General features: G+C 35.7%; 1 protein-coding gene across 1 annotated transcript; it reads right to left on the bottom strand.

Moving 5' to 3' along the window:
• Positions 1 to 1,451: 1,451 nt before the first annotated feature.
• Positions 1,452 to 10,539, bottom strand: RpS6 (ribosomal protein S6). The gene is made up of 5 exons (XM_085946209.1): positions 10,492 to 10,539; positions 10,001 to 10,205; positions 7,023 to 7,330; positions 3,314 to 3,460; positions 1,452 to 1,620 (listed from the first exon to the last, which is right to left on the bottom strand). Exons 1-5 carry the CDS (start codon positions 10,495 to 10,497, stop codon positions 1,516 to 1,518), a joined length of 771 nt encoding a protein of 256 aa, XP_085802335.1. The 5' UTR covers positions 10,498 to 10,539; the 3' UTR covers positions 1,452 to 1,515.
• Positions 10,540 to 12,710: the final 2,171 nt, after the last annotated feature.

Raw genomic sequence — 12,710 nt, 5'->3', positions numbered from 1 at the left:
TACTTTTCATTTCTTTAAATATTATGTTAGTATTAGTAGTATATAGTATTAGTTTTCTGTTAGTGTATAATCTATATTATATGCATTGTTAGATTAATAGCCGTGTTGAGGAGTACGAATACAATAATTAGTCACATTTATATATTTGTCTTAATATTGTACCTAATGTGAGAGATGGGAGATATATTAACATAAAAAAATCAAACAATATTACATTTTCACATTATGTTTTTATCAATAAAGCATTTGTAAATGTCTAGTTTAATAAGTCTAATGTAAATTATTATATTTTTATTATTTTATTTAAACTGTACTTCTGTCCATTTAATGTTAATGCTTCTCTGTGCCGCGAGGAATTCTGAAGTCCCATTAATTATATGTTGATTTTAATATTTCATATAACAATAATTATAATGGTATATAAATTGTTTTGATATTGATAATAGGTAATTGTATATCGTTAGATTAACTATTGAATTGATTATAATATACGAATATGAAAACATGAAGGTACAAGAAAAACATTAAAGTTTTCTGAGTAACATAAATAATATACCTACGCAATATCAAAAGCATAATTATGGTAAAACAAAATATTACTTTCATATTATATTGGTAGTTATTGTAAATTGAGACTACTGTTTTATTTTAATAAGAAATGCGCTACATTTAAGTATTATCACATCACACTCTCTTCATTTATATTCGTCATTTAAAATTGCAGCACTTCTTTTACAAATTAATATATTTTATTTTCGTTCATGTCAATTCGCTCCTGTACATTAAACTTGCAAGCAATTAAAAAAATGCATAAGGGGTGAACAGAGATAGTTGTCGTTGGCACGCAGAGCTGACAATAAGTTCGAGTAAGATGGAAGATAGATACGGCCTACTCGCGGGTATTGCCAGGTGGCTTTCGAGACTAATATTAATTGAGCGTATATTGATCCGCTGATATTAAAACAGTAAGTTTCGCCACTGGCAGTCAGAGAAAATCGGGGGTCATTTTAAGAAGCATATGGTTCATCCAGTATTTTACATCAATGATCTGCATCTACTGTCAAACCACTCAGCAGTGCTGCTGTATATTAAATATCTTCAGTGTCAGGTTTTTAGGATAATTTAATTAAAAAAAAAACATCCGGAGCAATGGAGCACTACAAATTTTCAGTGCTCCAGCTAAAACCTTATTGCTCCACAGCTCCAGCCCTACTCCAAAGCTCTGGTTTTTAGACTTATCAACATATTCACGCCATGCATGGATATAATATGATTGTATTTCCATTTTACTTACCTACATAGTCTTTCTCTTGTATTCCGGTAGTTTTTGTTACAAATTTTTAAGTGTTTTATGTAAACAAGAATTTGATCTAATACTATACAGCCAACTGCATTTATCTAAAAATTTCCAGTCACGCAGATATCAAGGTGAAATAAAAAAATCAAAGGTGTAGCTGTTTTTAATTTTTTTTTATTTTATAAACATTATTGTATAGAATAGATTGTGAATCCCTTCTACTTGGTTCCGGTGGAGGAAGGTGTGCTCTGGACAGAGCTCTTCGACTCCCTCAGGGACATCGAGGCTGATCGACGCTGTTTCAATTGCTGTTGACGCTTGGCCTGCAAATAACAATTACAAGAATTAAAATACATCCCAGAATTTCCATTTCAATTGCATGACACTGACGAAAATAAACAATGAAGTATATTATGGATCTACAAACATCCAAAATAAATTTAGGCAAATCACACTCGTCAAGTAGTAAATGAAAAAAAAAAAAAAAAATAGCCTAATTTCTTAAAATGTCGCTACAAATAATATCACAGATCCATTTAACGAATCGTGTGGGGTAAGTTTGAGCCATTGATCTGACAGTTTAAATTCAATCACCGTGCCCAAATAGAGGCACGCATGCGTGGTTAAACTGTCACCAAAATAAAGGTATTGTCGCTACTATGACCTGATTATCCATCGAAATTTGGAATGCAATATCATCCGCATAATTACTATATAAATATATCGTCAATGTTCTGGGCAGAAGACACTTATTCGAAAAAATGACATATTGAGTTAGTAATACCAAAATGTTCCTTATTTCAAACTTTACCGTCTGGAAACCTTCTTAATAAATAAACAGTCTTTATTTTAAAGTCATCCTTCTTACGATTACTTAATAAACTCACATGATAGACCATTTCAAACATTTTAACAACTTCAAAGTCAAATTACTCAAAACTAGTATTCTCCAGTTAGTGTGGTCTGCCAGAACAGAGACGATATCATGCGTGTAAGTGCAACATGGCCCCACATCCTGAAGCGGGCCCCCAGGCTAGGATTTTTGGCAGGCCCCCCTACCTATCGCTAAAGATAAAGGCAGTGTGGCGCTCTACAGTAGGGTTTTCCAAATGGTGTACGTGGTGAAATTAATGTGTATATTTAGTGTTTTTTTGTATAGTTTAATAATTCCATTTGAATAATTATGGAGTTGTCGAGTATCGATACAAAATCAAAAATTGTATCGTACAATTTTAAATAACACTACCGAAGAAAAATAGCACCGCAGGCGACTTTTTTTTACTATTAGAGAGAATTTGTGATGTGTTTTTATATCATTTATTTGCTCGAATCACCACGCCCCGCCCTTCCTGAGCCCGGGCCGCCCCCAGGGTAGTGCCCTGTCAGCCCCCCCTTTGTGGGGGCCATGAAGTGCAACACATACTTCGATCTAAGCGCATTGTGAAAAATACATGCAAAACAATATAGATTTTTTATTCATATTTATTTTATATAACAGGCGGTCACGGGGCCCAATTCAAGTATGTAATAAGAGCAGTGAAACAATCACAGAAACACCCAGAGCTGAGAAAACCACGAAGATATTATAATGTGACCTCACCGGGAACTCAATGGACAACTTATATAAAAATGTTTTAGAATCTGTCCAATTATCGTAATCGGAACATTGAACTGATATTTTATTCATTTCGGTATTCATTCCGGTTCAAATAAAAAATATATATCGGTTCGGTTCCGGTTTCCGTTCTGAAAAAATAACAGTTTTTCCGGTTTTCTGTACAGCTCCGAGTGATTAATTTTTAAATATTTCCAAAACCCAAGATGTGTTGCGCCTACGACAACTGTAGTGGGGAGATTATGTTAACGGGCGTGTTTTAACGTGTACCGAACGGAAAAAACCGATATTTTTATCCGGTTCGGTTCCTCGTTTTTTTCGGTTCAGTTCCGGTACGAAGCCCTGGTCGTAATACAAAAAATCGCATTACACCCTCTTATACAGGAGTAAGTAAATCTCACCTTGGCTTCCTTTGTCCTCTTGGCAATGAGTTTAGCGTACTCGGCGTGTGTCTCCTTGCGGTGTGCCGCACGCTTCTTCTTGAGTGCGAGACGGTGACGCTTGCGCTGCAATACTAATGGTGTCACTAATCGTTGGATCTTGGGGGCCTGAAAGCACATGACAAAAATTAATATCAAATACCATTCAAGTCACCTTTCTATATAATCTTCACGATGACGGTGTCTGACTGGCTGACTTGCAAATATACTAAATCTGTCAAATGAGACATATAGTATTTATGATATTAGTATTATCAAATATCTACCTTTCTGTATGATTGTTATATTCACAACACCTCTATAATCAATCATTCAAAAAATCAGCTCATGCAAACCTCGTAAATGGTGTTCATACATTAGAAAAATTTGGAAACCTCGAAAGTGGTAATTTTACATATACAGTCGAATTTGGTTATTACGATCACGGAGATAGCGAGATCTCGGATGTAATGAGGAAACATTCGTTGACATTTTAATTTATGATTTTCTCCATACATTTATTCACTTTTATAACGAACTACTTCTCGGGTATACCGAGCAAAACTTGTTAATATGTCAATCGTTTAAAAACAACATTTTCGACCCTAAGCAATAAAATCTGACAGGGCAGTTCACTAGACCGATGCCGCTGGGATCGGATTATGTTTAAGACACTAGTTAAGTGTCTAAGTACCTAATTGGTGTTTTCGCCGACAACATTGAAAAAGTATCCACGCATATGGTTGAAATTGCATGTAATAAATCCAAGCTTTGTGATGTCACTAGGTACCTACCAGCACCGGCGGCTCAGCACTTCATTACAATAAACAACTTCTTTTAAGGTTTATGAATGGCATGCTTGTTTCGGGGATTTTTACGATGGTTTTCAGATTTTTTATGTTCTATGCTTCAATGAGTAATGCTTATAACGAGCAAAGCAAATTCAGTCGGTCCAACCTTCCTCGTAATAACCAAGTTCGACTGTACGATGATCACAACCAAATCGAATAAGTACATTCAAATGGCCGTTATTTTACTTGCATAGCAGATACATGCTCATTGTAATGTAACTCCTCATTGAATCGTTTTGATTTTGCAATAATATAGGGATGCGGGTAGCTTTATTCGTCCCGTCACCAATCTCTATTGATAAGTCTCAAAGTTGTGATCAAAGTGTATACAGTAAAACCTCGTTAGAAAGAACACTGATAATTCGAAATTCGCCGTAATTCGAAATTTTCCCAAAAAAAAAGTCCCTTGAACATTATTTTCATATAAAACCATACCTTTCAGTCCCTGGCATACAAAAATATTCAATAAATCGTAATAAAGTACACTATTTCATGAGCCAGTCATTGAAAATTGTGACAGACTTTTCATAAAAAATCAAAAATTACTTATTTTAAGAAGGTAATAAAAATAATCCTGACATTTTATGACCCAATTCGGTAGGCACATCTATGATCGGAAATGAAATTAATGAAAATCAAAAAAAAAAAATATTTCAAAAATTTTTATTTTTCCCCCATAATTCGTAATTCGAATTTTTTTTCGATTTTCGGTCCCACGGAATTCGTATTAACGAGGTTTTACTGTAATATGGTTTATTTAATGTTTTATAATGACAATAATTAATACAACACGGGTATAATAGGATTCCTATTACGGGTAGATGTATAAGGCGAGGACTACAGTGTGCCTGATCATGTACCTAGTTCAATCGAATGGCTCATTCGACTCTGGTAGGGCTTACTGAATATAGCGTATCCGTTTTCAGAAGTACCGCTAATGAACGGAACTAGGAAAGTGAGATCTTTTGACAGAGCAAACTCAATTGATAACTGAAGGTCAAGCAACCCCTTATATAGCTAAGCTGGCGTCAATGATAATGTTAGCTGCGCACTGTGGAGGGGGGCGCATGTACGCTACTCCGACATCCGAATGAGTAAGGAAAAAGTATTTGAATGCTCCCCGTGTGGCGATGCAACATTTATCTCTATTATTATTAAACATTTTTATTCTAATTCAGCAGTCGCATTGAACAAAAGGTAACCTGACAAAGCAGAACAGCCAGGGGAAAAATGAAACATAAATTTTTGTGGAATCTATTTAGGTTACGTTAGGTTAGGTTAGATCATTATTTCGTTGTACCTAGTCACCCAATCATTTTGAACATATTATATTGATTAAGATGAGATATCCTAAGCTTGCCGGCAATACCGAGTTAAGTCCCGTTTATTTGAGGCTTTCTAGCGATTAGGAATGCAGAAATTAGGCATATAATTTGATTTATTATGGCGTATTGAAAATCTGTGCTATTAAAAATCCATCAACATAATAGAGATAGGACAATTTCAATATTAAATTTATATTTTTCCTGAAAGGTTATAGTTATATGTATCGTTGTTCTGTTTTGTCACTGTTCTGTTTTGTCATGGAACCGAATAATTTGTAAATCAGTTGAGACTATATCAATGATTGGAACCTATGTACTCCTTTCCAAATCAAAATTTCCATGGTAACAGTATTTTGTATAAAAACAAAAATTTTCATTTTCTTTTAGACAAATAAAATTAAAATAGGGATAATATTGTTGGCTACAAAAAATATCACACATCTGATTGGTTGCAGATGTGTGGGGTAAGCAGGAGCCCTTTTAATCTGACAGGTAAATTTCCACATCACAGCGACAAACCACAGGTGACGTTACATAAATCTGTCAATCAACTTTAAATATACACTGATTATGGAATATTAGAGATTTCCGAAGGCTGTCTATAGTCAGGCCGCGGCACTAAATGGCAAGCTTTGATTGGTAGTGCTAGTTATCGCTTAACATCAAATGCAATGTGGCGATTGCATGTTTCGTTCATTATAAATAATGTATTACCTCAATATGAAACAATCTTTATTTACTATAAAATTTTACCATATTGTATTCAAAGAAAACTACAGTAGGCGCGCTCGGTAATCCGGCACCCATATTTTTTCACCTATGCCGGTCAGGCACCGAACTGCCGAACGGACGGCTTTCCGTTCTGTAATCAATCCGGCAGTTTAATGTGAAACCTGCCGGATTATAGAGCAGGAGAGGTGAGTTGCAAAATGCTGGACCATTTATTAGACGTGCCGGATTACTGAGCGCTTACTGTACAATCAAAATTCAAAGTGGACTTGGATAAGTCCGAATAAGTCTTGTGCGGTTGAAACATGACGATTGAAAACTACAGGATAACAATTTGAAAACAGAATTGAATTAGTTTCCAATTTTAGGTTGTTTCCTCTGGGACATTGTTCTGAATTGAATGTCTGATTACAATGACTTTCATTTGGTATTTCATTAGTTTCAATAACTTTTATTTTCCTATGTTGTCGATTTTGAGAGCAACAGGTTGCGACGGTCAAACGTAAATTGTACGTATTACACTTTGCCATATCACAGTTGACGGTGAGCTTTGTACTAGAAAGAGATGACCATATAGCATGGAGATCAAAAAATGAAGCTTTGTTCGTGGAACATTGCAGACAGTGATGTTTTAATTATTTTTATCTAAACAGCATATCTACAAATTTCCGGACACAGCTGTTTTAATGACATACAATATACTCTCAATAAACCAGACCTAAGCTATGCACTCTCATATAGTAGAGTAAAAATTAAACAATCGCGAGGTGAATTAGGAACACATACCTTGAACCTCTTGGCTTTGCCCTCCTTGACTGGCAGAGCCCTCTTTATGACGTACCGCCTGACATCATCATCCTTGGCCAAGTTGAAGAGCTTGCGGATGCGGGAGGCCCTCTTGGGTCCCAGTCTGCGGGGGACGGTTCCGTCGGTGAGACCGGGGATCTCCTGCTCGCCCTTGCGGACCACCACCAGCGCCAACACGGCGAGGTTAGCGTCAACTATGCACCCGCGCACCGACTTGCGTTTGCGTTCTCCGGTACGTCTTGGTCTGTAGCAGGAGTGGCCCTTGGCTAATAGAAGACGGACTCGGACTGGAAACAATGAAAGTTCAAAAAGTCAATTAATCTTGAAGCAAACAGCCATCTATTGTTGGAGTACTTGTCTCAGAAGCCGTGGGTTGCATTTTTAGGCCTGCTCTGTCAATTACGATGACTAGTTGTAACAAATGTTACCGATCTCTGCACATAGAGATTATGCAGAAAGTAAAATAAGATACAAGATTTTTGATTTGCCTAAATATTCAAAATTTAATTACAATAACCAAATTTTATACATTCTTCAAACTAAAAATAATTACTTGTTAGATAAGTACTTTCTTTCTCAGTACCTATAATATGACGAGTTCATTTATCAACCAATGCAAAAAAAAAAAGGTAAATGTTGCCGACATATTGTTTATACAATATTTTCCGACCATGTCCGATCCTAATAGGATCATATGGGCCTCCAGAGTAGAGGTTTGTATTATATAACAGATTTTGTTTTTTTACGAGAAATGGATGTCAGCCACTTGCTCAACCTATTAGGTCCATACCCTGACTCACACACAAATTGAAAAAGAATATATGTACTTGCCAGACCCAGGATTCGAACCTGGGACCCACGGTGTTATAACAGCATTGACCAGAACCACAAATAGCAGAAAGTTTACAGTCACATTCAAATGGGACGGGTGGAACATCGATATATTACGTGAAGGGATGTGCATACACCCAAAAATCAATGGACCAATCAAAAGTATGGCGTTAGCCCACCTTTTGTGTATTTGCTACCTGCAGCTGCACCATACCCTTTTGATCGTACTACACCTAGGCACCCAAATGGTTCGAATGGTTCCTGAAAAACACTGTTACTTCCTACAATTTGCGATTTCATGTAGCCACCGTAATGGACCTTAATATGACAGTAAAAATATAGACCATGTTTTTCAATGTGTGTTTGATCCTGTGAAATACCAAATTGGTTGGCTAAATGATGAACAACCGCACATTAAAAGTCTATTAATATGACTTCCGCTCCGTGGAGGCCCATACGTTTTACTTAAAATGAAAATGTTAATTATTGGCTTATAAAGTTGTGTTCTTGTTCTCGATAACAAATCAGGATGTCCATTTCCGAGTACTACTACTTTACCGACATGTTCGATCCTGAGAAAAACATGGGCCTCCAGAGTGGAGGTTGTATTAACAAGTTTTTTTTTACAAGAAATGGATGTTAGCCACTTGCTCAAAATTATTAGGTTATTCTGACTAAACACAAATTGAAAAACAATGTGTATTTGCCAAATCCAGGATACGAACCTGGGACACACGACATTATAAACTGACGCTCAAGCCTCTCGGTCATCGTAACCATTTCTGAGTAATGTAGGTTATATTCATTGCCCCCCACAAACGGGGGAGGCTGACAGGGGTCTGGACTCAAAGGGGGCCCTATGTGGTGGCGATAAACACACAAATGGTCGCATGCAACGCTATTTTAAAATACATGCAGTTTTCGATTATTGTGTGTTGATTCAATAATTCATGTGAATATATTATTGAAATACAAAGTCATTAAAAAATACACTGAATACCCTTAATTTTACTTTGAACACGATTTGGAAAACTGCTTTAACCTTAGCGATAGGTATTGGGCCATCAAAGATCCTGGCCTGAAGGCCAGCAGTATTTAAAATAAAGAAGAAAATAAAGAAAAGAAAGGAAAAATAGATGAATAGTCATTAGCAATTCTTCTAAGACATTGGCTTCATGGTATGGATCACATGTTGCAAAAATCGACAAACTGGAACGCAATAACCATTAGCGACAACTATAACTTTAAGTGTGAGACTTTACAGTACTAATATTTCCCATGTTCAATCCTAAAATCATATGGGCCTCTACCAGTCTGGAAATGTACTGGAGGTCGAATTAACAGATTTTTTCCATCACTGTGAAGGAGGCATCTTATATTGAATACGTCACACGACCACCGAGAGAGGATGAGTCAGTAATCCAAGAATTTATAGAGAATGGCTGTCAGCCGTTCACTCAATGAATTTGAAACAATAACTGGTAAATGTACCGCAGCTGCCGTCATGCGATTTTATAACTTTCTTTTGAGACCAAACCAAACCAAACCAAACCTAACCTAACCCAACCTAATAATACCTAATGATACATCAAAATGTATGAAAATTTTAAATTAACAATTATTGGATCGAAAAGCCTATGCGCCAACAGAAAAAGGTATTAATTATAATTGTACGGCATCTGTGGCACAATATTACCCAATAACTGAATGGTAATTTTATAGTACTCAATATTGTCATTGTGGATAAGGTGTTTTCAGACCAAAAACCAAAACCCAACACAACCTACTGAAAAACAACCCAAAACCCAACACCCTACATTTAAAGAGTTACAGTAGGTAGGTTGTTAGGTTTTGGTTTGATTTTTGATAAACTCATTGTGCACACTCATTTATACACTTTGACCACCCGTTTAAATGAAAGTCAACGAAAGAATTATAAGTACCTAGGTGGGTAACAAAAAAAACACAATATCGTAAAAAATAAAACTACATAATACCCCACCGTCTTTTTCTTAGGTAACCACACAGGTTATTAAAAGGATTCTAAATTCAAATATAATCCGATGACAGTAGTTCGTTTGATAACCTAAATTGAAAGTACAAGTTGACAGCTGACAATTTCATACCTGTTGACAGAACTCCCTGCTTCATGGGGAATCCTTGTTTGTCATTTCCTCCAGAAATGCGGAGGACATAGTTCTTCCACTCATCGCCGAGGGCATCAGCCTGGATTTCGGCTCCAAGACGCTTCTCGTAAAAAATACGGAGCTTGTGTTCGTCTACGATTTCAAACAACTTCTGGCAACCCGTTGCCGGGTATGAAACGTTGATCTAGAAATCGAAAGAATACAATATTAACACACCGTCGGATAAAAGAAGCCACCATTATTCCCTATTTTCGGATGAAACTGTCGGTGACATACACCTCATGTCACATAGCCACGATACTTCGGCAACTTCAATGTTGACTTATTCATCGACATTTATTGAACCCATCACATCACAGAATTGACCGATTTCACAAAAATTAGCACATCCGAATCTCTATTCGTCCATTAGTCGCATTATTAAACTGGTTATATTCACGTAAACAATTTAACCTCATATTAAATTATACCTTCATGTCTGCGACAGCCGACTTTCAATCCTCAGCCATGTAAAAAGAGCATGTTCAAAAATGTTCGGTGTTTCCTGTGTCAAAATTCTGATGTTCGCAGATGTTCCGTTATACATTTATTTTACCTCTATAAAACGAAATATCACCGAAGTAAAATAAAAAAAATTATTTTATACATCATTAATTTATTGCTCTCTAGTTAATGTAGATATAAATATTTTTTTAAATAATACGCACCTACACAAATATATCACTAAATCTGTACTATTCGTTATGGATACCTACGGTCAATGATTTTCGATGACGTCTTTATTTTTACAGGACGTTCAATTATGTACCTACTAAAATAAAAACCAATCGCGGCTGATAATAATAATTCAAAATAGTTGAAAATCAAAGAGAATTATTTTCTTTGATTTTCAAATATTTTTCATTGGTTTCGCGTTCCTTTATAAAATAGGTTGTCAACATTGACGTTTTATTATAATGGACCACAAAACAGATTAATAAAACAGAAATATTATAGCATTATAATAGCCAGTCACCATGGACCAAGGTTTTGGAGCCGCACTCGGTTTATACCTCAAGCCATAAATCGCAAGAAATACAAGATGCACTGAGTTATTACCAATACAGAATGCCTTTTCCGTTTAGGTGGAAAACATTTATATGATCCAGATGTAGGTAACTATTGAAAATAACATATTCATTAACAGCGCGTGTTTAAGTACCTATACCAAATTATTTCTTCACAGCTAAGATTTATAACTTGTTACTACCACACCTAGAAGTTGTTGTTTGTTTCTTGTCACCATTGTTTCTTATCAGGGAATAATTCCCTGAATTGGAGAAAGTGTACTTATGGAATATAATGTTACTAGAAAATTTCAGTTTACCTGAATCATTCCATGTAATACTATGTAAATGTTATTCTTTCCTAATAAATAGATGAATACGGATGAAAATGACGAAAAGGGTAACTCTTCCTACATTATAAGGGGCAATTAAATGTATACATATCATAATATGAATACGTGTATTAATTAAGGTGCTAAGTACCAAAAACATAAAAACTGACATTTTTATAGAAAAATGTTCTACATACCAACGACAATAACTTCAACTATAGTCTAAGTGCCTCAAGCAAGTCAAAAAAATACAGCAAAATAATTAAACCTGTCGACGTTGTAAGTCCGTTGGCGTGTTTTATTTATAATGGTGTAAGTAGCACTGCAGTGGTCAAAGGCATTCAATATAAAATAGCTGACGATGGTGTGTTGACACTTGCGAGTTCTTAATACCTAAAATTATAGAAGCTGCCGTGATTGCTTAACACTGTAAAACTACATTTTTCAAAAGGTCTGCTTCATGAAATTTTACTGCAATGACTCGGTATTTTGTAACTACAGGCAATACTATTTTTTGGTACTTAGAGCCTTATTTAATACACGTATTCATATGTCATTAAATTTTACTCTTAGTTTTATAAAACACTTTTAATGGATTATTTCTAAGAAATTTGTAATTTACTGTCCGACAAGAAAATCCGGGCAATAACTGGAAGTCGCTGGAATCAAAGTGCGATTAACTAAATAGGAGGTGCTTGTAAGTTCACAGTTTTAACACATGGACAACTCGTCGATAACCGGAAGTCGTTGCGGTTAAAAACAGGAGGGGCTTATTAGTTCACAGTTTAAACACGTTGACAATAAGATCTTGTTCGACAGTAATCATATTGTAGGTAAGTATGTACTTAAAACTGCACTCCACCTGCATTACAAAAAGAGTGATTCTTACAGATTTTTGTCAATGAAGTCTATAACCTTTTCTGGAAGAAGCAGGTACCAATTTTCTGTTCAGATTTTGTGTCCTATAGAAAGTAGATATATTATATTGTATCAATGGTTGTCAAAACAGTGTAGATATGTCACGTGACCAATGATTTTTTTTGATATCCTCACTAAGTACATTAAATATATAAATAGGCTTACTTCTTGGTTTGAAGATATGGTTCCGACGTCCCAGCCAGTTTGTACCAGTTATTTGGAAAAAATTAAAAAGTGCTGAATATACACAAAGTCAAAAAGCACAGCCTCGGAAAATGGCAATTAGGAAACACGAAAATCTTACTAGAGTCTGTATTCTATAAGCTGGCGTTCACGTCACGTCGTCTGCGGACGGAGAGCATTGTGCCTTCGCGTTCAACTGTTGCAAGTTTT

The sequence above is a fragment of the Rhyacophila brunnea genome, unplaced genomic scaffold (genome assembly GCF_057557595.1).
Source record: "Rhyacophila brunnea isolate RB1 unplaced genomic scaffold, BYU_Rbru_1.0 scaffold_19, whole genome shotgun sequence".
Taxonomy (NCBI): Eukaryota; Metazoa; Arthropoda; class Insecta; order Trichoptera; family Rhyacophilidae; genus Rhyacophila; species Rhyacophila brunnea.
The sequence above is the reverse complement of the archived record's forward strand: the minus strand, read 5'-3'. Positions and strand labels throughout refer to the sequence as shown.

What these genes read in the sequence shown, in the direction of transcription:
- RpS6 (XM_085946209.1), bottom strand. An exon ending in GCAGGGAGTTCTGTCAACAG is followed by an intron (nt 7,331 to 10,000) that starts GTATGAAATTGT and finishes CATTGTTTCCAG; the next exon opens with TCCGAGTCCGTCTTCTATTA. An exon ending in GCAAAGCCAAGAGGTTCAAG is followed by an intron (nt 3,461 to 7,022) that starts GTATGTGTTCCT and finishes ATGTGCTTTCAG; the next exon opens with GCCCCCAAGATCCAACGATT.